Below are 27,702 nucleotides of genomic sequence, written 5' to 3'. Positions count from 1 at the left end.
CTGGTCCGCGTTTGCTCTCTGTTTTACCTTGCGTTATCAGTTGGAGTATACGATATTTATCATGCCTCATGATATGACCGAAATATTTAAGATTTCGTTTCTTAATTGTAAAAGAGATTTCTTTTTGTTTTCCCATTCGACGCAATACCTGTACGTTGGTGTGGGTAGCCCAGGATATTTTGAGGTTACGTGGGTACACCCACATCTCGAATGCCTCTAGCTTTTTCATTAATGTTTCCATTATTGTCCAGGCCTCTGCGCCATATAGCAAGACCAGAAATAATAACATTTTAGCAGCCGCATTTTTAGTGGGAGAGATATTATGTCGCAATGGGTGAAAATATTTCTCATGCATGTTGTTAAATGTTGCTATGTCCTTTTCAACTCTAGATCTTATTTCGGTTGTTTCGTATTTCGAGTTGACAACTGTTCCAAGGTAAAAAATATTTTTGAACTTGGGTATTATACATTTTCATTTCAACCAATCTTTTCACTAAGTTATTAATGATTTTAATATAATATAAAGTCATACCTACATCCACATGTAGTTATTTCAAGGTTTACTTTTACTGTATGTATTATTAGAATCCCGTTTTTAGGAATATCCCAGTTTAAGGAATACAAATTTGAGGTCCCGAAACTTTTTCATTTACTCTTTAAGGGGGTAGGTGAAAAATCTTGGTCCAATCCTATTTAAATTCATTCATCTTTTTTCGAATCCTGAGAAAACTAGTAAGTATTTTTGAAAAATGTAAATGCAGAAAGAACAATTACATTATTACCAAGGGCCGAAAGTGTCTGGAAAACTTCTATAATGTTTATTTTATTAAGTTAGTCCTTTAAGTTAATTATTTTAAGTTCTAGCTGCAACAAACCATTTCTTTTTCTGTTTTAAATTGGCTGGAACGGTAATAAAAATCTTGTCAGAACTGTTTTTTGATGTATTTACACACCCAGGAATAAAACACCACTTATTTGGCTTTATTTTTAATAATTAAATACGTAAAAAACTGCGCACATTCAAATACACTGAGTAAATAAGTATACAAAATTAGTCGTCGATCAAAGACGTTACGACTGCTGACGTCACAGACCGTAGCCTCGCTGCAGGGTACCGTTTTTCTAGCCTCCAAGAAAATCAACATTATGAACTCATTTATCTTAAAAAATATGCATTTTTAAACAGTTTTATGATTGTTAAGTTTTTATATACCTTGTAATCTATTGAATTTGACTATATTTAAAAATTAGTGAACATCCCTATTAAAGATAAATTTATTAGATAAGAAATAGTAACAACAAAATCGATTTTAGCATTCATTTAAATCTTATATTTTATGTTACTTTGGATAAATAAATAATATTTCTAGTTTTTATATGACATTGACTGTATTTATTTTCCCTGTTTTGTCCTGGAAGAAGTAAACAACCAGAGATGCTAGAAGCCACAAACTAAAGGTAATAGATTAAAATAAATTAGCCCCTGAGAATAAATCTTATCTGGAGAGTTTTATTTAACTTATGTAGAAAAAAAAGGTACAGCATAACAATATATATTAATAACAAAAAATCAACAAAGTAGAAACATTTTGTAAACGAATATCTTCTTCTTACGGTGCCCTATCCTCAAGGACGTTGGCCATTAGATTTGCCCATTCAATCTTATTTGCAGCCGCCCTAAATAGTTATATGGAACAAACTGGAACATGAAGTAAAAACCACTTCTATGTAAAAGGTATATTTACTAAAAATTTTTAGAATCCCAATGGATTCAATAAAATGAGTTCATCAGAACGTTTTCAAACCTATCGGTCCATCATCAGTGAATTTGAATACTTGCAAAATAGCCCCAGAACCAAACAATGGTTGTGATTATAAATAAATCTACATTATGTTAAAATAAATTTAAAATGGCTAAACGCCGATGTTCAGGGATTAAACCTCTGGGAACATGGTGAAACTCTACCCGAGGACCCAATCAACCATCTTCGGTCAACGATGACTACTAAGTCTAAGTCTAAGTTTAAGACTTAGTAGTCATCGTTGACCGAAGATGGTTGATTGGGTCCTCGGGTAGAGTTTCACCATGTTCCCAGAGGTTTAATCCCTAAACATCGGCGTTTAGCCATTTTAAACTTATTTTAACATAATGTAGAGCAGATGTATCGATGGATTCTTATGTAGTTTTGTCTTCTGAATCCAAATCTGAAAACGGTATTTCGATATCTCTAACCGTCTTCGAGATAATCGACCTCAAAATCTAAAATGTGACGTCACAATCCGGTTATTTCCTACCACGCACTAAACGTCAGCTGAAATCTTTGATTAGGAAGTAGGCTACTTTTTTAATCTGAATTTGCTAAGCAAAGCAAATGTTTTATTTACATTTGAGTTTGACACTTCGTGAATATCAAACTAAATTTTAAATTATTTAGCTATTAATAAAATATAAATGACATTTTATAGTGAATTTAATTATTATATAAAATTATATGTGTAATAAATGTATAAAAATATAATTTGTATATTTTGAAAGCAATAATACATAATATTATACTATATTAATAATGAATCAGTAGAAACGATTATATTTAAATTTGGTAAATTATAACTCCACTCGACCAGCGCACGACCACACAACTCGAAACACAAGTACGCAAATACGGTTGCGTGAAGCGTGGCGCAAAGCCGTGGAATTTACGAGACTCGCTCGGTCTGTAGATCCAAGTAAAGCTCATCAGTAAAAAGTATCTTTATCATGTATGTATTATTTATTTTACAATATTGGAAAATTGTTATTTAAAATGTGGTTTGGAATAAAAAAGTATGTTCTGATATATGAAATTACATCCTGCTAATGGAAAAAAATATTTGACGAATTTTATCAAATTATGGATACCAACACCATTTTCATTTATAACTATTGTATTTTTAATTTGACGAAGAAAAGTTATTCTTCATAAAAATCTCTTCTTGGTCTAAGATTTATGATGGAACCATCATGAATCAGATTTTATTAATTTTATATGAGGTATGTAAAAAATTATGAATTTCGAGTAAAGTATCTTTATAGTTCACAACATTTAAATTAGAATGATATACTTGCACATTAAAACATAATTTTTAATTCCAAACAGCTTTTCGTAATAGCAATTTTTTATATTATGAATTTAAATACGTATATAAACAAAGTTTTCGTTATGATAATGCTCGCATTTTCAGCTTGTTAAAAATAAAATCGGTTCGTAAATAAACAAGAAAATATCAGTTTATTTTTATTTTTGTTATGTGTCCCAGACTAATTTATCCAGACTATATCTGTTAAAGGAATAGAGATTTTGGAATGGGACAAAAACTGGTCTATTCAATTTGTAATACACTTTAATATGGCGTAGAAAAAATCATTCCCTAAATATTCAACCCTTAGTTACAGCCCCTAAGCTTAATTTTTTAATAGCACTCTGTATATTTTTTTATAGTTTTGCATGTCGTATTATATCGGCTATTCAACAGATTTTTGAAAAATAAAATCGGTTTGTAAATAATCAAGAAAATATCAGTTAATTATTTATTTTTGTTAATTATGGTATAGTTATTAAAACTTAAAGTTAGGGGTTGTAACTAGGGGATGAATATTTAGGGGATGATTTTTTCCAGGCCATATTAAAGTGTATTACAAACGGAATATATCAGTTTTTGTCCCATTCGAAAATCCCTATTCGTTTAAGAGATATAGCCTGGATAAATTAGTCTGGGACACATAACAAAAATTAAAAATTAACTGATATTTTCTTGATTATTTACAAACCGATTTTATTTTAAAAAAATCTGTTGAATAGACGATAAAATACCATATCCAAAACTATAAAAATATACAGGGTGCTATTAAAAAAATTAAAGTTAGGGGTTGTAACTAAGGAATGAATATTTAGGGGATGATTTCTTCTACGCCATATTAAAGTGTATTACAAAACGGAATAGACCAATTTTTTTCTTTATTCGTTTAAGAGGTATAGCCTGGATGAATTAGTCTGGGACACCCTGTATACAGTTTCGTTTAAAATTTTATTTTTACCTCGTCACAATTTAAAATTGATTAAACTGACGCGTCTCTTTGCAATATTCCTGATAAACTATTCCAATACAATAAATTCAAATGTTTAATCTCAATCATTATCAATTATTATTACAAGAGTAGATGAACTCTGACATCTCGTTCAATGAAATTGACTCAGTCGATTTGGTTGTTTTAGTGTCACTGTGCGGGCATGCAATCCATTGTAGAGACTTTTAGAAAATAATATATGGACACGAAAGTTTTTATTACGATGTGGAGGATTAAATCAATGAATATGAAGTTTGTTTATTTGTTTATTGTTGTTTGTGTGGTACGAGGGGATGGTAAGTTTTCGTGATTAATGATAAAAATATGTTTGATTAATGTTTTTCAAACATACTTATTAGTTCTCTGTATTTTCGTGTGTTATTTTCGGTCGCATTTTTGTTCACGAGTTATACATACGTTATTTTTATTGCTTATATAACTAGAAATAAGAATGAGAACAAAAAATAGTTCTGAAGTTGTTTTATATTAAGTATTTTCACAGATTTTACTGTATTTCTTCACTCAACCGTTCTCCCCAGTTATTCATGTTTTGCCAATCCCCTTCTTGTAGGTTTTTTCATTCCATTGCTTCGTCCACTTCATCTCTGAAAGATCTTCGGAGTCTATCTCTCTTCCTGAATTATATCGGGATCCACTCTGTTATTCTGTTTATCCAACGTTTTTTTCTGCTCTTCTGACATGACCGTACCAGGTTAATCTCTTTTGTTTTATGTAGTTTATTATATCTGAGTTCATTCCCATTCTTTTCTTAATCTCTGTGTTATTGATTCTATTTATTCTTGTTACTTTTCTCTGTTGCTGTTGGATATTGTTAATATAGTTTTAGTAGACCACTCTGTAAAATCTAACAACTGTTATCAGAGTAACACATTTCTTATTATTGTAAAAAGTACATTCGCCAAATGAGTATTAAATGAGCCTTCCTTGTAGAAAGATGTGTTTTATTTTAGTAATTTATAGTTTGTAATATTCACCCTCAAATTAGGGCTAAAATATATTACAGTTGCTCTTATTTTGTTTTTGGTTTTCTTTTTTATTAGACATCCAATTTTCACACAAATACTTCAGGATACTTCTTGTCATGGTGTTATATTATATTCTTTTTTTTTTGTTTTATATTGATGTTCTTATCCCACAGTACAGTTCAATTTTCGTATGCCGTGTCTTCTTTGTCCTTGTCTATTCTTTATATCTTCTTCAGTTTTTTCTGTGTTTGATATTACGAAACCTAAATACTTGCATTTGTCTGTTTCTTTGATTTGTTTACCTTCGTCTATTTTCTGTTGTTTTATTTCTGTATTATCCGCTGTTAGGTGTTCAATTATCTTTAGGTTTTTTTCCAACCCATTTTTTGTATATTTCTGTTCCAGTTTTCTCAACATAAAGCTGAGGTCATCTTCGTGTTGTGCGATTACTATTTGGTCATCAGAAAAACTAAGAGTATATAGGTATTCGTTTCTTACTGGTAAGTATACCCATTCCTTCGCACTTTCTTTTCGATGGTTTCAGATTTTTTTCCAGGAATATTTTGAACAGGGTAGGGTATGTGAAGCAGCCCTCTAGCAGTCCGTTTGTCATCTTAAATGAACTGCATATTCTATCAACATCTTCAATAAGGATCTTCGGGGTCTGCCTCTCTTCCTTCTTCCTATAGGGCTCTAATCTGTCATTCCGTTAATCCAACGTCTTTGGTCTGCTCTTTTGACTTGTCCATACCAGGTTAATCTCTTCTGTTCGATGCAGTCTATTATATCTGAATTCCTTCCCATTCCTTTCTTAATCTCTATGTTATTTATTCTATCTTTTCTTGTTACGCTGCAGCTTCTCTGTCGCTATTATTTTGTTTTTTTAGTTTTTTTATTTATTATCCAATTTTCACACCCATCTTCTTATCCCATAGTGCAATTTTCGTATACTGTCTATTGTTAGTCTATTTTTTATATCTTCTTCAGTTATTCCTTTGTTTGATATTATGAAACCTAAATGACTTAGAAAGCAGTGTAAAGACTCAGTAATTTAAAAATGAATAACCATTTTCAATTTCGTTGCAAAACGAAAATACAGCCGAACCATATTCCAGTCCAATCAGAGAGTGCTGCAAGCACCTCTACCGGTTTCGAAACTTATTAGTCTCTCATCAGGAGGCACATATGCTGCTCTCCCTGATCCAACCAAAACAAACCCCAGCGTGCAGTCCCGAATTGCAACGAACGAAATGGCATATATGCCCTAGCGGCAACTGCTAGCAAAAGACTAAGTTTTCACTCTAATGGCATATAACATATCCCACCAGAATGAAAACAATGGGAACCTTCTCTGGTTACACCTCCGAGGCTTCTACAATTTGCAAGCCATACGGATGCTGAGACTAAGGAAGATGAGGGAATTCTACAATTTACAATTCACGTCACATCTGCTCAGCGCGGTAAAGTTCCAACGAGACTGGTTCCCTTCATACTCCACACAGAGTAAATGTAAATCAAAAATGAATAACCATTTTCAATTTCGTTGCAAAACGAAAATACAGCCGAACCATATTCCAGTCCAATCAGAGAGTGCTGCAAGCACCTCTACCGGTTTCGAAACTTATTAGTCTCTCATCAGGAGGCACATATGCTGCTCTCCCTGATCCAACCAAAACAAACCCCAGCGTGCAGTCCCGAATTGCAACGAACGAAATGGCATATATGCCCTAGCGGCAACTGCTAGCAAAAGACTAAGTTTTCACTCTAATGGCATATAACATATCCCACCAGAATGAAAACAATGGGAACCTTCTCTGGTTACACCTCCGAGGCTTCTACAATTTGCAAGCCATACGGATGCTGAGACTAAGGAAGATGAGGGAATTCTACAATTTACAATTCACGTCACATCTGCTCAGCGCGGTAAAGTTCCAACGAGACTGGTTCCCTTCATACTCCACACAGAGTAAATGTAAATCAAAAATGAATAACCATTTTCAATTTCGTTGCAAAACGAAAATACAGCCGAACCATATTCCAGTCCAATCAGAGAGTGCTGCAAGCACCTCTACCGGTTTCGAAACTTATTAGTCTCTCATCAGGAGGCACATATGCTGCTCTCCCTGATCCAACCAAAACAAACCCCAGCGTGCAGTCCCGAATTGCAACGAACGAAATGGCATATATGCCCTAGCGGCAACTGCTAGCAAAAGACTAAGTTTTCACTCTAATGGCATATAACATATCCCACCAGAATGAAAACAATGGGAACCTTCTCTGGTTACACCTCCGAGGCTTCTACAATTTGCAAGCCATACGGATGCTGAGACTAAGGAAGATGAGGGAATTCTACAATTTACAATTCACGTCACATCTGCTCAGCGCGGTAAAGTTCCAACGAGACTGGTTCCCTTCATACTCCACACAGAGTAAATGTAAATCAAAAATGAATAACCATTTTCAATTTCGTTGCAAAACGAAAAACGTTCCCATTGTTTTCATTCTGGTGGGATATGTTATATGCCATTAGAGTGAAAACTTAGTCTTTTGCTAGCAGTTGCCGCTAGGGCATATATGCCATTTCGTTCGTTGCAATTCGGGACTGCACGCTGGGGTTTGTTTTGGTTGGATCAGGGAGAGCAGCATATGTGCCTCCTGATGAGAGACTAATAAGTTTCGAAACCGGTAGAGGTGCTTGCAGCACTCTCTGATTGGACTGGAATATGGTTCGGCTGTATTTTCGTTTTGCAACGAAATTGAAAATGGTTATTCATTTTTGATTTACATTTACTCTGTGTGGAGTATGAAGGGAACCAGTCTCGTTGGAACTTTACCGCGCTGAGCAGATGTGACGTGAATTGTAAATTGTAGAATTCCCTCATCTTCCTTAGTCTCAGCATCCGTATGGCTTGCAAATTGTAGAAGCCTCGGAGGTGTAACCAGAGAAGGTTCCCATTGTTTTCATTCTGGTGGGATATGTTATATGCCATTAGAGTGAAAACTTAGTCTTTTGCTAGCAGTTGCCGCTAGGGCATATATGCCATTTCGTTCGTTGCAATTCGGGACTGCACGCTGGGGTTTGTTTTGGTTGGATCAGGGAGAGCAGCATATGTGCCTCCTGATGAGAGACTAATAAGTTTCGAAACCGGTAGAGGTGCTTGCAGCACTCTCTGATTGGACTGGAATATGGTTCGGCTGTATTTTCGTTTTGCAACGAAATTGAAAATGGTTATTCATTTTTGATTTACATTTACTCTGTGTGGAGTATGAAGGGAACCAGTCTCGTTGGAACTTTACCGCGCTGAGCAGATGTGACGTGAATTGTAAATTGTAGAATTCCCTCATCTTCCTTAGTCTCAGCATCCGTATGGCTTGCAAATTGTAGAAGCCTCGGAGGTGTAACCAGAGAAGGTTCCCATTGTTTTCATTCTGGTGGGATATGTTATATGCCATTAGAGTGAAAACTTAGTCTTTTGCTAGCAGTTGCCGCTAGGGCATATATGCCATTTCGTTCGTTGCAATTCGGGACTGCACGCTGGGGTTTGTTTTGGTTGGATCAGGGAGAGCAGCATATGTGCCTCCTGATGAGAGACTAATAAGTTTCGAAACCGGTAGAGGTGCTTGCAGCACTCTCTGATTGGACTGGAATATGGTTCGGCTGTATTTTCGTTTTGCAACGAAATTGAAAATGGTTATTCATTTTTGATTTACATTTACTCTGTGTGGAGTATGAAGGGAACCAGTCTCGTTGGAACTTTACCGCGCTGAGCAGATGTGACGTGAATTGTAAATTGTAGAATTCCCTCATCTTCCTTAGTCTCAGCATCCGTATGGCTTGCAAATTGTAGAAGCCTCGGAGGTGTAACCAGAGAAGGTTCCCATTGTTTTCATTCTGGTGGGATATGTTATATGCCATTAGAGTGAAAACTTAGTCTTTTGCTAGCAGTTGCCGCTAGGGCATATATGCCATTTCGTTCGTTGCAATTCGGGACTGCACGCTGGGGTTTGTTTTGGTTGGATCAGGGAGAGCAGCATATGTGCCTCCTGATGAGAGACTAATAAGTTTCGAAACCGGTAGAGGTGCTTGCAGCACTCTCTGATTGGACTGGAATATGGTTCGGCTGTATTTTCGTTTTGCAACGAAATTGAAAATGGTTATTCATTTTTGATTTACATTTACTCTGTGTGGAGTATGAAGGGAACCAGTCTCGTTGGAACTTTACCGCGCTGAGCAGATGTGACGTGAATTGTAAATTGTAGAATTCCCTCATCTTCCTTAGTCTCAGCATCCGTATGGCTTGCAAATTGTAGAAGCCTCGGAGGTGTAACCAGAGAAGGTTCCCATTGTTTTCATTCTGGTGGGATATGTTATATGCCATTAGAGTGAAAACTTAGTCTTTTGCTAGCAGTTGCCGCTAGGGCATATATGCCATTTCGTTCGTTGCAATTCGGGACTGCACGCTGGGGTTTGTTTTGGTTGGATCAGGGAGAGCAGCATATGTGCCTCCTGATGAGAGACTAATAAGTTTCGAAACCGGTAGAGGTGCTTGCAGCACTCTCTGATTGGACTGGAATATGGTTCGGCTGTATTTTCGTTTTGCAACGAAATTGAAAATGGTTATTCATTTTTGATTTACATTTACTCTGTGTAGAGTATGAAGGGAACCAGTCTCGTTGGAACTTTACCGCGCTGAGCAGATGTGACGTGAATTGTAAATTGTAGAATTCCCTCATCTTCCTTAGTCTCAGCATCCGTATGGCTTGCAAATTGTAGAAGCCTCGGAGGTGTAACCAGAGAAGGTTCCCATTGTTTTCATTCTGGTGGGATATGTTATATGCCATTAGAGTGAAAACTTAGTCTTTTGCTAGCAGTTGCCGCTAGGGCATATATGCCATTTCGTTCGTTGCAATTCGGGACTGCACGCTGGGGTTTGTTTTGGTTGGATCAGGGAGAGCAGCATATGTGCCTCCTGATGAGAGACTAATAAGTTTCGAAACCGGTAGAGGTGCTTGCAGCACTCTCTGATTGGACTGGAATATGGTTCGGCTGTATTTTCGTTTTGCAACGAAATTGAAAATGGTTATTCATTTTTGATTTACATTTACTCTGTGTGGAGTATGAAGGGAACCAGTCTCGTTGGAACTTTACCGCGCTGAGCAGATGTGACGTGAATTGTAAATTGTAGAATTCCCTCATCTTCCTTAGTCTCAGCATCCGTATGGCTTGCAAATTGTAGAAGCCTCGGAGGTGTAACCAGAGAAGGTTCCCATTGTTTTCATTCTGGTGGGATATGTTATATGCCATTAGAGTGAAAACTTAGTCTTTTACTCAGTAATTTGTTGAAAAATACAGAGATACCAATAAATCTAAAGAAAAGGGTATTCAACAGTTGTATTTTACTAGTTATGACCTGTGGAATGGAGACCATGACAACACTGGACTGGGATACACTGGGGATAGAACGAGCTATGTTAAGAGTATCTCTCATGGGGAGACCTTTATCCAGGAGTCGATGTAAACAAGATGAAGAAGAAATACTGGTACTTGTCTATTCCTTTGACTTGTTTGGCTTCGTCTATTTCCAGTTGTTTTATTTCTGTATTCTCTGTTATTAGGTGTTCAATTTTCTTTAGATTTTTTTTAACCCATTTTTTGTGTATTCCTATTCCTGTTTTCTCATCGTAAAAGTGAAGTAATCTTCATCTTGTGCGATCACTATTTGGTCGTCAGCATAACTTAGGGTATATATTTATAAATATACGTCTCTTATAGGTACACCCATCACTTCGCACTTTTTTTTCCATGGTTTTAGGGTTTCTTCCAAGAATATTTTGAACAGGGTTGTGGATGTGAAGCAGCTCTGTAGCAGTTTATTTGTCGTCTTAATCTTAAAAACTTAATAATCTTAAAACATTTACCTATGTTATTATTATGCCATTTTATATTTAATATTTTCCTTGAGTGCCGTGCACTGCTATTAAAATGTAAGCTCTAATCCAGTAAACAAGAATTGTTTGCGGTATAATGAATAAGGGGTCCAAAACTATATTACGACAGGAACCTTTTAGTATAATTTAATTAACTTTACAAATTAAGATGAGGGTAAAAATTAGAGGCAGATAATAAGTAATAAAAGGGCCGTCCGGTTCAAAACTCTGTGTGATTTAATTGGGTAGGGACTCTTAAAATAACAATTTTATTTATTTCATTCCGTAGATAAAATCGTTTCTGTTAATTATGTGTGGGGTAGATGGTCTATCGATATATCTTTTCACATTTTGACTTAAAATGTGCTGCTTTTATCATCATCATTTTTGTTAAAGTTCTAAAGTAGGCCTGGACCTACCTAGTTGTGTGCTGATTTCATCATCATCATTTTTGTTAAAGTTCTAAAGTAGGCCTGGACCTACCTAGTTGTTTTCGACTTCAAGAAGATTACTATTTGTTTGTCAGATTATCTCTTCATTAGCTGATGTGCTTTTAGTGTTTGATTTTGTCAATGGTCTTTACATACTCTACTATACACAGATAAGCATTTTTAGTTGATCCTTCGTTGATGCGCTTAATAAACTGACAAGAAATCTTCGGTTCCCATGAGCCAGAAATTGTAAGGGATTCTATATTTCATCTTCATCACCATATCTTCTTTTGTAGATGGTTAGACGGTCAGCAAGCTAGCCAACGGTTATCTGTAGGGGCAGTCTTGTATCCTCTTTTGTGGAAGCTGGCCATGGATGGACTGATAGCTAGATTTATCAAAGACGTCATGTTGTGAACTGTGCAGATGAGTTGGTTATCTTCACTTACGTCAAATTTAATAACACAGTAAGATGTAAAAAATGACGAAACTTACCAAAAGGAGGAATTAAAGCGATTATAAATCTTATAGTATACATCAGTTGTGTGATGGTTAAAGGTGCAGCAAAAAGTGCCATATTCAAAATAAAACAGGTGTAAGGACTTGCTTGCCACGGGGAACGTAGTAAGAGTGGGACATGCTAGATTGCGAGAAAACTGAAAAATATGATGATTACATCAGGACATAACAACGTCATAAATGAAATCAAAGATACCATAATATGACAACGCATATAGTCTGCCCGATATCTACGATAAAGGCCTTTGAAATGCCTTTGTAAGTATCTAGATATCAGTCCATGAGAAAGATGGGCCAGAGGCAATACATAACCTAGAAGTTATACTTGGTGCATAGACCGTGCATCTTGTATTGTGCAAGAAACATTAGAACATTAACTATAAGGCTTTTAAATTGAATTTGATCAATATATGCACTGATAGTTAAGCGACCATGGGTAGAATAATAAACACTCTGGTGGACTAGGCTAGTGAGGAAATGCCGTAAAATCTTTGACAGAGTGGCGGAACATAAACAGTTTCAAACTAATATAGATTGCGGGTAATCAGGCAATAGATGACAATGACAGCTAATGAAAATGCGAAAAGAGGCTCAGCCATAAAATCCAGAGCCCATAACACAGCACAAGTTTTACTGGGAATGTATAACCGGTCAAGAAAATGACATTACCCGCTAATAAGGCTGAAGTAGTGCAGAAAATATGCAGTAGTCAGCTCAGAGTCATAACAGGCATCCTTACTAAATATGGAATGCAATGGGACTGTTTGGGACTTGCCACATCCTCTGTAGCAAAGGATCTGAAACAATCAACGCGGAATAGCTATTTGTATAACAAGGGAGGAAAAGGCACTTTACTCCCATGTTATACATATGATTTTTCCACCTTCCTCAAATATTAAGAAATTTTTTCATTTTTATTAAATAGTTTATTTATGTAACTAACTGACAAAATTTATTAGAGCACTAAAATTAACAAGTAGGTACAGTATAACTGTCAACTGTCAAATATAAGTCAAATTATTAATGTAAACATTGTTAAATCAAAATAACAATTTACTGTTTTTACCATTCTGCAAAATACAGGGTGCTCTATAAATAAACGTTAAAATGTATAGATACTTACTTAATTGATAATAGAATATTGTATAGGGCGCCAATAAGTTATTTCATCAATGACTTACATTGACGTCACTTTTACTTTTCCTCCCTAGGGAGGAAAAGTACGACTTTGCTCCCTACAATCAGGTCAGGAAAAGTATACTTTCGGCAGAGGTAGGTGGAAAAATACTTTTGGAGACTACTAAGAAACTCTAAAAACACATGACGCCTATTTAAAAGCTAGAAACAACATAAAGAACAATAGAACGCAATATAGTTGGGGTATCACTAAGAAACAATTTAGGCAATTTAGACAATTAGAAAATCCTGGAATAAATGGTGAAAATGGACTACCAACAGTCAGATACCGGAATAACACATGATAAGGAAACTAAGAGCATTGATGGGCATACCATGGATGATATCAGCACAGAACACAAAGATAAAAGACATTCGGAGAGACCTAGATCCAGAAGAAATTCCGTATATATGTCTTCCATTCTTCTTTTACCTGTTGCAATAGTGCTAGCTCCCTACCATAGTCTATTATTTAGTGTATTATAGTGCCTAGTGACTCTGATTCCTGATATTTCTTCAATTTCTCATATGTACTTTAAATATTTCACAAACATTAAGATATTATTCAATTAAATCAAAGAAATAATACAAAAACCCAACTTTAAAGTATTAATTTCAGTTTCTAACGCCCTGTATATGCTATGCAACTTTAACCAAAATGCACTATTGACGTATGAGTAACCACAATGTGCCCTAGAATAGAAACTATCACTAACACGTTGATGATGATACAAGATTTGGCTTGTCTTACGTGACCGCTGAAGGCTGTTCCAACCACGACGTGGAGCCTCACAGCAGCTGACATAACATTCATTAAGAATGTTCATAACGCTGACATTCACGGTGGTGTTTGTCTCTCATGTGGCAGAGGTCTATTTTTTAAAAGCTGCTTTAACAATATTGAACAGGAGAAAAAAATCACTTATTTGTTAAATTTGCAGAAAAATTTTTCATAAAAAAATCCTTTTTAAAACGTATTTATTAAAAAGAATTTCTTCTGTCCACTGCTGGATATAGGCCTCTGCCATTTCTCGCCACTCTCCACGGTTCTGTGGGTCTTGTTGCCATTTCTTGGACATTCGTTTAATAAATGTCGTCCATCCAGCGTGTTGGTGGTCGTTCTCTGCTGCGTTTGTCTTCTCTTGGGCGCCAGTCAATTAGTTTTCTGGTCCTTTGTTTAGTCTTTTAGTCTCGCTACTTGACCTGTCCAATCCCATTTCAGCTTGCCTATGCGTTCAACGACATCACGATACCTGTTCTTTTCCTTAGGTCTTGGTTCCTTATTTTGTCTTTTTTGTCACGCCGAGAATCAATATTTTCATGCGCCTTTGTGCCACTCACATTTTTAGTGTTGTTGTTTTTGTGAGCGTGAGAGTTTCTGCTTCGTATGCCATAGTAGGAAGAACGCATTGGTCAAATGTCTTCCGTTTCATAACAATCGGGATGTTGATCTTAAAGATGTCTCTTAGTGAAGGCTACGCCGCCTAAGAAAGTGCTATTCGTCGTTGAAATCCACAGGTCCGATTACCCTTGCTTATTCTGATCTCATGACCGAGATAAATGTACTTTTCTGTCAATTCGACCACTTGATTTTGGATGGTTAGGTGTTCGCTGGTAACTAAATTTGTCATAAATTTTGTCTTACTGAGGTTGATTTTTAAACCTATTGTTGAACGTACGTTTTATAATTCTTGTAGCATATGTTGTGCTTCAACCAATCTTCAGTGATAAGTACTATATCGTCAGCCAAACGCAGATGATTAAGCATTTCCCCATTTATTTTTATTCCTTTATTCTCCCACTTTAGCATTTTAAAGGCCTATTCGAGAACTGGTATAATTAATTTAGGTGAGAGAATGTCACCCTGTCTGACACCTCGCTTGATATGTATTTCTCTGGTGGTATCATGAAATTTTAAACGCATTGTGGCATTCTGGTACGCTGTTTGTACTAACTGTGTAAAGCGGTAGTCTATTCTACTGTTGTTTAGAGCAGTTATGGTGCTGTCTACTTCCACGGTGTCGAAGGCTTTGTGAAAGTTTACGAAGATAACTACCAGTAATCTCTATTACAGTCGGAAAAATTCAAGAATACCCATGAACGAACATATAAAACACGCTGTATTTTCCTGTCACCGTGTCACAAAGAAAATTGCCCAGCGCAAGTACATGTAATAATAATTATTTCCACCTACCTCTACCGAAAGTATATTTTTCCGGACCTGATTGTAGGGAGCAAAGTTGTACTTTTCCTCCCTAGGGAGGAAAAGTAAAAGTGACGTCATGGTATTTCATTCATGAAATATAACTTATTGACGCCCTGTACAATATCTATTTTGTATTACGTAAGTATCTATACATTTTAACGTTTATTTATAAAACACCCTGTATTTTGCAGAATGGTAAAAAACAGTAAACTGATGTTTTAATTTAACAATGTTTACATTAATAATTTGACTTATATTTGACAGTTGACAGTTATATTGTACCTACTTGTTAGTTTTAGTTCTAATAAATTTTGTTGGTTAGTTACATTAATAAATTAAGTAAAAATAAAAAAAAAACTTGTTATTTGAGAAAGATGGAAAAACCATATGTATAACATGGGAGCAAAGTGTCTTTTCCTCCCTTGAATGATTACTACCCTTCGCTACGCGTTGGGCAGTAAACTTCATTCTCGGGAGGAAAAGTAGCACTTTCCTCCCTTGTTATACAAATAGCTATTACATGTACTTGCGCTGGCTAATTTTTTGTATGACACGGTGACAGGAAAATACAGCGTGTTTTATATGTTCGTTCATGGGTATTTTTTCATTTTTCCTACTGTAAGTTTTTTACTGCTTGTAGGTGATCGTTTGTTCCAAATTTTAAGCGGACTTATATAGGCGGAGTTAATATATAGGCTCGTTGATATTATTAGAGTTAGTTGCAGATATATTTCGGAACTGTAAGGTTGTATAAATAGATATAGTAGTATATAAATCGAACTGTGAGTTTTATTTTAACTGTAATATCGCTACATTAACTATTTTTCTTTTACTCACTAAGAATTTTTTAGCTGCAGTCCCTGCCACAGGATCAGCAGCAGAATTATATCCTAATCAGACTCTCACATCCGAAAAGAAGCTGAGCGAGACGATACTTGAAGTACTTAACCACTATAAGCAAAAAGATCCATTGGGTATCCCGGGAGCACCCATACCGGATCCCATGCCTCTACCAGACATGAGCAAATCCTTTTCCGTTGGAAGGATGTTTTTTAAAAACATGAAACTTCATGGTTTGCGAAAGTTTAGAATCCAACATGTGAGTGTGGATGTTACCAAAATGAAGCTGGAAGCGACTTTGTCTATTGATGCTTTGACTACCAAGGGAAACTATACGCTGAGGTCTTTGTTTTCTAGAGGGGCTGGGCCTTTTACAGTTAAACTAACTAAGGTATATCTTGAAATTTAGATAAATGTAATTTATTTTTATTTATTTATTATTTATGTCAAGTACATCTACCAATATATCAATATACAGTTTTGGCTAGATATATACTTGGCTCATACATACATATAGCTTGGCTATACAGCAATATACTTGGCTCTAGAACTCCAAGTGAGTCTTGGCCACGTTTACTAGTTTCCTCTTCTCTTGTCGGTGTTGTGCAATAATCTACCTTTGTTGTAACTCTCATCTTACGGAGATCACTCGTTACTACATTCTTCCATCTTTTTCTTGGGCGACTAACAGACCTTCTCCCATTGGGCTTTTTCGAGTAGGTTGTATTTAGTAGTATTTTATCGTTCGATCAAAATACATGTCCTGCCAATCTTAAAAGCTTCAGAAAGTGTCCAGGCCTATAGTCCGAATAATAATATAGACAATACATAGTATCTGACGATAGATATTTTGGTACTAAATGGTAAATCATTACCTACCAAATACCCGGGACATAATGTATCCTCGTCTCATTCCTCTATCTATGAAGACTGTCTCTGTCAACTGGTTATCCACTTTAACGTTGGCAGTGTGGTTGCAATATAAATTATATATGATTCTCAAGTTGTCGTCATTATCATGAAACCTCTTCCATTCAATGCTGGACACAGGTCTCTCCCATTTTTCGCCACTCTACACGGTTCTGTGAGTTTTGTTGCCATTTCGTGGACATTCGTTTAATGTTATCCATCCACCGTGTTGGTGGTCGTCCTCTTGTACATTATAGTTAGTTATAATTTAAGTTAAAGTCCTCAAGTTACAATTTAGGTTAAAAAGTTATCAACCAAATGAGAAGTTGACAAAAGAGAAAAATACCCAATATCTTTGTTATTGGATGCACTAACTAAGACCTATTAAGTATGGGGTTTCAAGAGCGCTTAAGTGTCCCCTTTTTTCAGCTAACGTATGTTACTTTCTCAAAAAAAATTACCCTGTATATAACATAAATCAGAACCTTTGAGTTTATTTATTTTATATAAGAATGTTCATCAATTTAACGTCTCTTCAATTATATATTTTGTTTCACTTTCGAAATAAACGTTTAGAGCTATGCATACATACATGTAATATGTATGTATATGTATTTTCATAAATGTTTGAATCCTGTAACGACCTAAATTCTTCAAGTAATTAAGTTTCTGGAACATTTGCAGGGTTTTCATCTCTCTACCTATTAACATTATTGTGTCCCAACTATTATATTGTCGGATCTTTTTGGCAAAATGACAAATCCTAATTGGTTTTAGGTAGTAGTAACAGCGATAGCGACAATGGAGGTACAGGTAGATGGAACGTTAGAGGCCCAAGATATGGACATGGACTTGAAAATTGCTAATATTGACATGGATTTCAAAGGAATGGGAGTTTTGCAAGGTAAGTATTTTTTTGTTCGTAACTTCTTCTTCTTCGTGTGCCATCTCCTCTAACAAGGTCGGCAATCAATATGGCAATTCGCATTTCGATAACGCTGCACTAAAGAGATCAGTAGAAGTGCAGTTAAACCAAACTCTTAAATTGTTTAACCAGGAGATGCGTCTTTTTCACGATTCCTTCTACATTGTACTTATCCTTGTATTATTAACTGCAACAATTTAAAACGCTCGCCTCTCATGACATGTTCCATATATTGCAGTTTTTCAACTTTAATTATTGTACCGGGTGTCCACTTATATTTTCCCCCATTTTAACTATCTATAACTTCTAAACGGTTCAAGATAGAAATATGCGGTTTTCGATGAAATGTTTTATTTTAGTAAAAGTTTTGTCTGAATGGATTGAATTTTTTATATCGTTTTCAAATACGAAATAAAAAATGGCGGATTTTTGAAAAAAACTTTGTTGACTTTTTTTTAATGGAACACCCAGTATATTTTTTTGTAAATTAAAAGAAAGGTCATTCACCTATCCAGCGATATAAAGTTTTTCAAAATTGGTTGTCAAATCACTGAGTAATTAATTTTTAAAATGAGGGGTGCAACGTGGATATCACATACTATCATAACTGAGCAAAATGATATTATGTTATGTGATTTCCACATTGCATCTCTCATTTTAAAAATTAATTACTCAGTCATTTGGCAACCGATTTTAAAAAGTTTTATATCGCTGGATAGGTAAATGACCGTTTTTTCAAGACACAAAAAAATATACTGTGTGTTTTAATAAAAAAAGTCAACAACGTTTTTTTTCAAACATTCGCCATTTTTTATTTAAAAGCGATATAAAAAATGGCCATTTACCTAAAAACTTGAAAAAACAGTCATTTATCTATCCAGCGATATAAAATTTTTAAAATCGGTTGTCAAATGACTGAGCAATTAATTTTTAAAATGAGAGATGCATTGTGGAAATCACATAACTTGCTTAGTTATGTTATTTAGGTATGTGATATCCACGTTGCACCTCTCATTTTAAAAATTAATTACTCAGTGATTTGACAACCGATTTTAAAAAACTTTATATCGCTAGATAGGTGAATGACCTTTCTTTCAATTTGCAAAAGAATATACTGGGTGTTCCATTAAAAAAAAGTCAACAAAGTTTTTTTCAAAAATCCGCCATTTTTTATTTCGTATTTGAAAGCGATATAAAAAATTCAATCCATTCAGACAAAACTTTTACTAAAATAAAACATTTCAGTGAAAACCGCATATTTCTATCTTGAGCCGTTTAGAAGTTATAGGCAGTTAAAATGAAGGAAAATATAAGTGGACACCCGGTATTTAAAACCTCTCTTTCTTTTCCCTTTCTTCTCAAAACATCGAGATTTATTACTCCATCCACCTAAATTTTTCTTAATATTCTTAATATGGGCTGTAGGCCCATAACTAGAGGGCTGCTAATCTGTACGAAACATCTTTCATTAATGACCAAGCCTCCAACCCTTAGAATAATTCCGAGAACACGTAGCATCTCAGAAGTCTTATCTTTAAAGAAATTGTAGTATCTCTGCTACAGAGTACTTTTTTCAGTTGGTTGAAAGCATTTCTTGCCTGTCCTATTCTCCCTTTAATTTCTTCTGTGTATTCATTATTTTCATTAATTATTGTACCCAGATATTTGTTTTTCAAATTTTTGTTCGTAACAAATACCGTCAAAACAACACATGGCAATGAAAATATTATCGCTCTAGACAACAATACCATTGAACGTGTGGATGCTTTCACATATCTGGGTACAGAAATCAATCAGAAGAATCCCAAAAGTAGCGAAATTAATGCACGTATTTCCAGAGGGAATCGTACATACTATGCTAATAAAAGATTGATGAAATCGAAATTATTAAACAAAAGAACCAAAATGGCTACCTACAGAACATTGATTAGACCCGTAGTAACCTATCATATATGTAGTTGTGAAACCAGGGTAATGACAAAAAAAAGATGAAGCTTAACTCAGGACATTCGAGAGAAAGATACTGATGAAAGTGTATGGCTCGTTGCAAGTGGAAGACGGCATATGGAAGATCAGAAGAAACGACTAGGTTAATGAATTGAATGTCATGGCCTGGACATGTCCAATGACAAGAAGATGTAAAAGCAACAAAGAAAATATTACAATGGAAAGGTGATAGGAAGACGAAAAAAGAAGGCCCAGAACGAGATGGTTGAATCCATGAATGAGAAAACCATGAATACAATGAAGGAGAAATATAACAGAGAGCTTAATGGAAGGACACACCCAGGAGGGCAAAGACCCACTCAGGGTTATACTGCCAAAAGAAGAAGAAAAGTATATGTTAACGAGATGTTCTGTTAAATACATAAATAAATATTCCTCGTCTTTTATTCAACAATACACATAAAGTTATATCATTATTTTTAGGTGTGGTGAACTCAGTTGGAACTTTCTTCTTCGACTCTATGAAACCATTCGTACTTCGTGAAGCAAACACAAACATGAGAGCAGATATCAACAAAGAAATAAAAAAAATGGGGAAGACTTTCCCCAACTCCATTTCCCCTTTCGACCAACTGATCTTCGACATCAGAAACAAAGTTAGAGGCATGGGATACGATCCTTTCTTAGCACCAGACTACAACACCACTGCTGGTATCTTTGAGATCAATCTTAGTAACACCTGGGTGTATGGTTTGGCGTCGTTCCATAGAACCAAGGACATCAAGTTCGAGATGAAGAACAGGTCTATTAATGCTTTGCTGGAGGTCGGTACTGGGAAGCTGTTGGGGACCAGTAACTGGGATGTTAATGTGGTAGCGGGAATTTTATCTAAGGATGGATCAGTGGAATTTTCTGTGGACTATTTTAAGGTAGATAGCCATTACATTTGCCCATTTAATAGTATTTGCAGCCGCCCTAAATAGCTATATGGAAGTCATATTCGTCCATTGTCGTAGGTTTTTAAGCCAAGAGTTGCGTCTTGTTCCTGGTCCCTTTTTGCTGTTGATTTTGCCTTCGATTATAAGTTCATACTTTTGATTTATTACGACGTGACCATAATACTGTGTTTTCCGTTGTTTTATTATAACCATAAGCTCATTTAGGATATTCTGAGCATTTTACAGTAACAACAGAGTTCGAACATTTTTGTATTACGTTTTGTTGTATGTTGTACAGGAATAAAAAACCGCTAAACGCCGTAAAAATGAGTGGCGCATACAACATTCCAGCTACAAAAGATCTGATATGAATATTACGTGGCGCGATTACTTCAAATTTAGCAAATATTTAAAAAATGTTTTAAAATAAAACTAGAATTTTGTTTTGCATCAAAATGAAAATACATTTTCTCGCCACGTAATATTCATATCAGATCTTTTGTAGCTGGAATATTGTATGCGCCACTCATTTTTACGGCGTTTAGCGGTTTTTTATTCTTGTATCAGGAGTTTTTTAAAGTTATTTATAAATTAAATGTATAAAGTTAAATGCAATGTTTCTCGATTACACGTTAAGCTTTATAAATGGTCGCCTTTGTCGCATTATCTCCCAAATGATCTAGTGTCCATCGAATGTACACTAGATTTTTTCTCTATTCGAAATAGATTGAAAAAAATATTGGGATGGCCGGTAAATGAACTGGGATTGCCTATTGCCAGATTAAATTAGCGTCGTAACCACTACAACTACATAAACCATTTAGGGAATAATCGTTAATTGGATTCTACTTTTGTAGCTTAATGACTTCTAAACGGCTTAACCGATTTTGTTCACTAAACATGAGTTTGAAACGTATTGACAAGTAGTGCCTTATACATCTAAGGTCAAGTATGATAACTGAAGCTATTAGAGGAATTATTGAGCTTGAAAAACTGTTTTTCCCATAAGAAATAGATTTGATCATATTTATGAAGCCTATAACTTAAAAATTCGAATTTTCCTGGATATAAGGTATACACCGTTAGATTCGTCTAGTGTCCTTCTACAAACGCTCAGTTATTGGCGTAATTCGTAAGTTGAAATTTTGAGTAATTATCGAAAAACCAAAATTTTCAAAGTTTAGTTTTTCAGTTTTTCGGCTATACTGTGCCGTGTGTATGTCTGATCTTGAAAGCTTATACACCATTTGAAAGCTTATTTGATTTGGTGTATTTACTGTTCTCCTGTCTCTTCTTGAACCGAAGATATATACCGCCAAAAATATGCCGTTTTGTATCCACCAAGTCCTATAGCTGGCTTATGGGTAGTCAAAACTCACAAACTACACCGGTTCTGAATCGGCCCTCACCCCCTCTTCAAACAAAGAAAAAAAATTCAGATCGGTTTAACTTTTCTACACACATACATACATACATATCCACAAATATTTTCCCTTTTTGAAATAAAAATTTACTCATATTTCTGAGCTCGGTAACTTTTGAACGGTATAACCAACTGATTTTCAAAATTACACATGCGTTGGAAAGGTAATGATCGCTTCTATTAAAAGCCGCAAAGGTCGGAGTTAAATTTTCAAAGTTTTTGGGAGTTTTGGGGACGAGAACGAAAAACAGACCCTAAATAGGAAGGGCCGTAAAATCCACATCCTTGGACCAAAATGGATGGTTGACATATGAATGGGTGAGTCTTTTCCTGAACTTTAAGATGGGAGTTGGCCCAATTTTCAATTCAGTCAGATTTAGAAAATCGAAAATTTCGTGTATATATAGTGTCGCGTGTAGGGGGTGTAGGTGTGCGCCACTGGCGAGAAGTGCCGTTCTCTGGTAATTTACTCGTAAATAAAAATTGAAATAACTCTACTTGTTGTGACTTTTTTCCAAATGTAGGGCCGTAGAAAATATATTGTTCCTAACTCATGCGAAAAGTGTTTTTCCGCACTAGTTACGAAAATAACTATTGTGGAAATATTGAAAACAAAAGTTTCTATTGTTTTATTGTTAGATAAAATAACTTTCCATCAATCAAGGTCGAATCTATCCAATATATTTATTTTATGCACATTTACCAGTTCTATTAGAAGACATTTTTCAAGCGCTCATTTTTCTTTTTTTTTTTCAGGTCCACATAAACATCAGCCAGAACATGGACACTTCGATCCCACCATCGTTAGAAGACATTCAGTTAGAACTCGGCAACATACAAATTAGATTCGATGGGTTAGGTACTGTGGATTATCTCATCGAATTCGGGGTCAATGTTATTCCGAACCTCTTAAGGTATCAAATAATGGATGCCGTGGAGAAACCCATAAAGTTTAAAATCCAGGAAGCCTTAAATCAAATCACGATCGAGAAGTTGATAAAGCAGAATGCCGAACAGCTGGATACTGGGAGATTCGACAATATGCAAATAATTATATGATAGTTAATAAAATAACGAAAATTTTATTAAAATTTAGTAAAATTTATTGAATAAGTATCTGATGAATTAAATTATTAAAACACTAATAAGATACGTAGTTTCAAAAGTTATGCATCTCCTAAAATTTTCGCTACGTCTCTATACTATCGGTTTACAGCACTCTTCTACGCCTTGCACCTCCTAAACCCTCGTTTCACACGATAAAAATTTGAACGTGCAATGGTTCGAACGCACGATAACATTCCCATAGTAGACCAGGGCGCATCTGTAAAAATATTAGTACATGTGGACGTTGAGAGGTGACTCAAATTTTTTTGCAGAAATTGCTTGAAAATAACTCAAATAATAATATTTGAGTTATCCTCCCTCTCAAAATGGTCTGGAACATAGTTTAAATAATCAAAATGTCAAAATCAAGGAAAATTTCGATTTTTTTCTTCATTTTTTGATTATAACTTTAAAAGTATTCATTTCCGAGAAAATAAAAGTTGCATAATTAAATTTCCTACAGTATAGAACTGGATAAAAATTTAAAAAGTAGTCACCCTTGTTGCAAAATAGCAATAATTGCGAAAAACCATACAAAAACAAGTATTCGCATTTTACTTTTTTCAACCATTTATGTTACACTTAGGACCTTCATATTTCCCCAGTACACTGGGGTGCAAAATTAACCGGACACCTTAAAAATGGGTTATTTTTGATGTCTCTAATTTCCTAAACCTGTTGTCCGTTTTAAGTGATTTTTTTAATATATTATAGCCTTATTCTTTAGTAATATCGCTGTAATAGTATTGTTGCTAAACAGTTAAATTTTCATAGTATACCGGGTGTATCAATCAAACTGTGTTTTTTTCTCAAATTTCTCATCACCCTGTGGAATATTCTAGCATTTATAAAATACTGAAATAAAATCCAACTATAGCCTCATGTTTTCTCAACATTTTTTTTTGGTTCACTCGCTTATGTTGAAGATAATAAAAAAGTTGTACTTTAACAACTAGCCATGTTTTTTATCAATAAAGCGTGTTTTTAAATAATAATTGGCAAACTTTAAGAAGTAATTCTGCATGAAAACATAATGACAGTTTTCTTTATCAACGATATGTCTGCAAATGCTTCGTTTCCGAGATAGGAGGTGTTAAAATTTTTCTTACAAACTGACGATTTATTTATGGCTTTAAAACTGGTTGAGGTATGTAAATGAAATTTGGTGAGTTTACAGAAGTAGTTATTCCACATTTTTTGACATACAATTAAGAATTTAATATTCACCATTAGCATGCATACGGGTAATATGAGGGCTTATATTACCCTTATGCGCGCCAATGGTGAATATTAAATTCTTACTTGTATGTCAAAAAATGTACAATAGCTACTCCTTAACACCCACCAAATTTCATTTGCATATCCCAACTGGTTTTTAAGCAATAAATAAATCGTCAGTTTGTAAGAAAAATTTCAACACCCTCTATCTCAGAAATGAAGCATTTGCGGACATAGGTTTATAAAGCAAACTATCATTATTTTTTCGTGTAGAATTGCCCCTTAAAGTTTGTCGCACTTATTTAGAAACACCCTGTATAGATAAAGAACATGGCTAGTTGTTAAATTTCCTAACTTTTTATGGTCCTACTTAAGCGAATAAATCAAAAAACGGAATGTTGAGAAAACATAAGGCTATAATTGGGTTTTAATTTGAGTATTTTATAAATGCTAGAATATTCCAAAGGGTGATGCGAAGTTTAAGAAAAAAACACAGTTTCATTGGTACACCCGGTATGCAATGAAAATTTACCTGTTTAGCCACAATATTAATACAGCGATATTGATAAAGAATAAGGCATATTTAAACATATTACGACATATTAAAAATCACTTAAATCGGACAACAGGTTTAGGAAATTCGAGACATCAAAAATGACCCACTTTTAAGGTGTCCGGTTAATTTTGCACCCCAGTGTATAAATTTCAAACACAGAGACGAGTCAATAACTTCTTGGCTTAAGTTATCGTAGAAATAATCCTTTCCTTGAGGATTATGTTTGATTATTGTTGCTGTCCTGTCTTCATTAGCCGCTTTATTTGCCATCCGTATATTACTCAATATTTACCTGTCTCTCCATCATAATTAATGCCTTTGTGAGCATACCTTACGGCCTCTACATTAAATTAAGTTGTCACAGACGTAAAATCTCCCGAACTCGCGTAATGGCAGGCAAATAATTTTAGTCCGACCACGGTGGTGTGACATGTTGCATTCAAATGAATAATGTTTGATGCACGATAGTGGCTTTTTGAAATCTTTGCATGACTGTTTCATAACTACAGGTTGTTCAATAGTTAACGAATTCTCTAATAGGCCTGAATCCCGCGTACCAAAAAAACATTTATTAATAGCAAGCAAATTTGTTAATAGCTTAACGGTGTCTAGTTGGACAAACTTTGATGTACGGAAACACTGGAACAGGGGAAATTTTAATTGTGGAACAGGTTAAAAATTTGGAACGTCAGAATACGAAAACGTTCCATGTATTTTGTAGGACAGAACTTTCAATTGATTTGTTAACCTTTCATTAAACTCTCATGCAAAAAACACATTGCTGTTAACCACCAACCTAAATTCTGTCATTTGACATGTTCTACGTGTCGGACTTATATTAAAATGCCCAACATATTTTTCGGACAAACATTTTTTCATATATTATATAAAGTTTGCTATGGAATAAACTTAAAAATAATCTGCTAGTTTTCACAATTATAAACTTGTCAGGATGACACGTTCCACAATTAAAATCACGTTCCACAATTAAAACTACCCCTGTTCCAGTGTTCCCATATATCAAATTTTGTCCGACGAGACACCATTCTAATATGGGAGGAGTGTATGCTAAATTTGCAGTTACTCGAGCGCTTTGAGGACTTATTGGGTTGTGAAGAGTAGGTCCTAAAACCAAAAAAAGATAAGTTAAATTTTCAATTTTAGTAGGGACTTTCCATTTTTTAATTTAATTTTCCATTTTCAACAATCGTTTTTTCCGATTATAGCGTCATCTATCCAAAATTCGAAAAAATGTTTCGAATAAAAAATAAAAGTTACAAATTTTTACGTAAAGAATCCAAATCTGCAATAAAAATTGGGGGCTCTTATTTAAGATTTTAAAGTAACCCCCCACCCACCTTCATGAGGAGTCGTGTTTGGGGCCATTCGATAGATTTTTCAAAAATATTATATACGTTTATTTTTTAGTTTATCGATCTCACGTTCATTTTGCCAAATATTCGCTTTTTTTTTTGTGAAACTTTGTGACTCGCCCATTTCCTCACGCTCGGTTCAAATTTTCAGATTTTTTAAATATACAATCTTTTGCATGTGATTAACTTACCTTTTCTTAATCTGACGATTTCGAGTTTTTCTAAAGGATAGATTCTTTTTTCGGGCCCCACTTAACGAACTCCCTGTGTTAAGAGCCAATATATGGTAGAGGTACATTTACAGGGTACAAGGTTTCTCCCCATATAATAATCTGGCGCGCTCGAGTAACTGCAAAAATCCCCGCTTGGGCTCCCCTACCATTAAGCTGTTAACATATTTTCAGCTTGGTATTATTAAACTTTTTTTTGGTACGCGGGATTCAGGCCTATAAATAATGTAGTATGTTATAGATTTAATAATTGAGAAAGTTATAAAATAGTAATTTATGTGACAAGTGCCTGAATGAGTATTTTTAAGATGAATGGAAATTTCTACGTATACTCTGGGCTAATTAGCAAAATTCATGGAAAAGTTATTTACCAGCAATTTTATTGCTGGAATCGAATTATAAGATCCTATATATTAATAATATAGGTATGCAAAGTCCGCAGATAGTGTGCTACTTTTTTTATAAACAAAATGGCGCCGACAAATCGTATTTTTTTCAATTATTGCTCTATAACTCCGAAGATTTTAACTTTATAACAAAAACACCCAAATAAAAATTCACCGCAATTAAATTCTGCATAGAGATAGGTTTTCACGATTTGCTCTGAAGAAAACTTTCCTCGGAAAATGCGGGTTTTCCTAACAAAATCTCTAATTTTCAAATAAAGTTTTCGGTAAGTAATTATTAATCAATAATTAAATAACTTAGTGACATCAAAGCTTTCTTGGTATAGATTGTAATTCCAGAAGCTGGTGAAAATTAAACGAATATTTTAGCAACAATTCAATTGTTAATTAACAATTTACGATCGCAATAATAACCAAAATAATCATGATACGCTGATCAAACTTATAAAGATTATAAAGATGAGATGCTTATTTAATA

At 34.8% G+C, this 27,702-nt stretch overlaps 1 protein-coding gene across 1 annotated transcript; it reads left to right on the top strand.

The window, feature by feature from the left end:
• The first annotated feature begins 4,163 nt into the window (after positions 1 to 4,163).
• Positions 4,164 to 23,481, top strand: LOC114324382 (uncharacterized). The gene is made up of 5 exons (XM_028272202.2): positions 4,164 to 4,401; positions 16,203 to 16,582; positions 17,878 to 18,004; positions 20,456 to 20,901; positions 23,090 to 23,481. The coding sequence occupies exons 1-5, from the start codon at positions 4,305 to 4,307 to the stop codon at positions 23,390 to 23,392; spliced, it is 1,353 nt and encodes a 450-aa protein (XP_028128003.1). The 5' UTR covers positions 4,164 to 4,304; the 3' UTR covers positions 23,393 to 23,481.
• The last annotated feature ends 4,221 nt before the right edge of the window (positions 23,482 to 27,702 follow it).

Source organism: Diabrotica virgifera, chromosome 4 (genome assembly GCF_917563875.1).
Source record: "Diabrotica virgifera virgifera chromosome 4, PGI_DIABVI_V3a".
In the NCBI taxonomy this organism is placed as follows: domain Eukaryota; kingdom Metazoa; phylum Arthropoda; class Insecta; order Coleoptera; family Chrysomelidae; genus Diabrotica; species Diabrotica virgifera.
This window is presented reverse-complemented; position numbering and strand designations above follow the sequence as displayed.

Bases quoted from the DNA above. Each gene is read 5' to 3' on its own strand.
- LOC114324382 (XM_028272202.2), top strand. From the start codon at position 4,305: ATGGACACGAAAGTTTTTATTACGATGTGGAGGATTAAATCAATGAAT. The intron at 4,402-16,202 runs GTAAGTTTTCGT...AGAATTTTTTAG, and splicing joins TTGTGTGGTACGAGGGGATG to CTGCAGTCCCTGCCACAGGA. The intron at 16,583-17,877 runs GTATATCTTGAA...AATTGGTTTTAG, and splicing joins TTACAGTTAAACTAACTAAG to GTAGTAGTAACAGCGATAGC.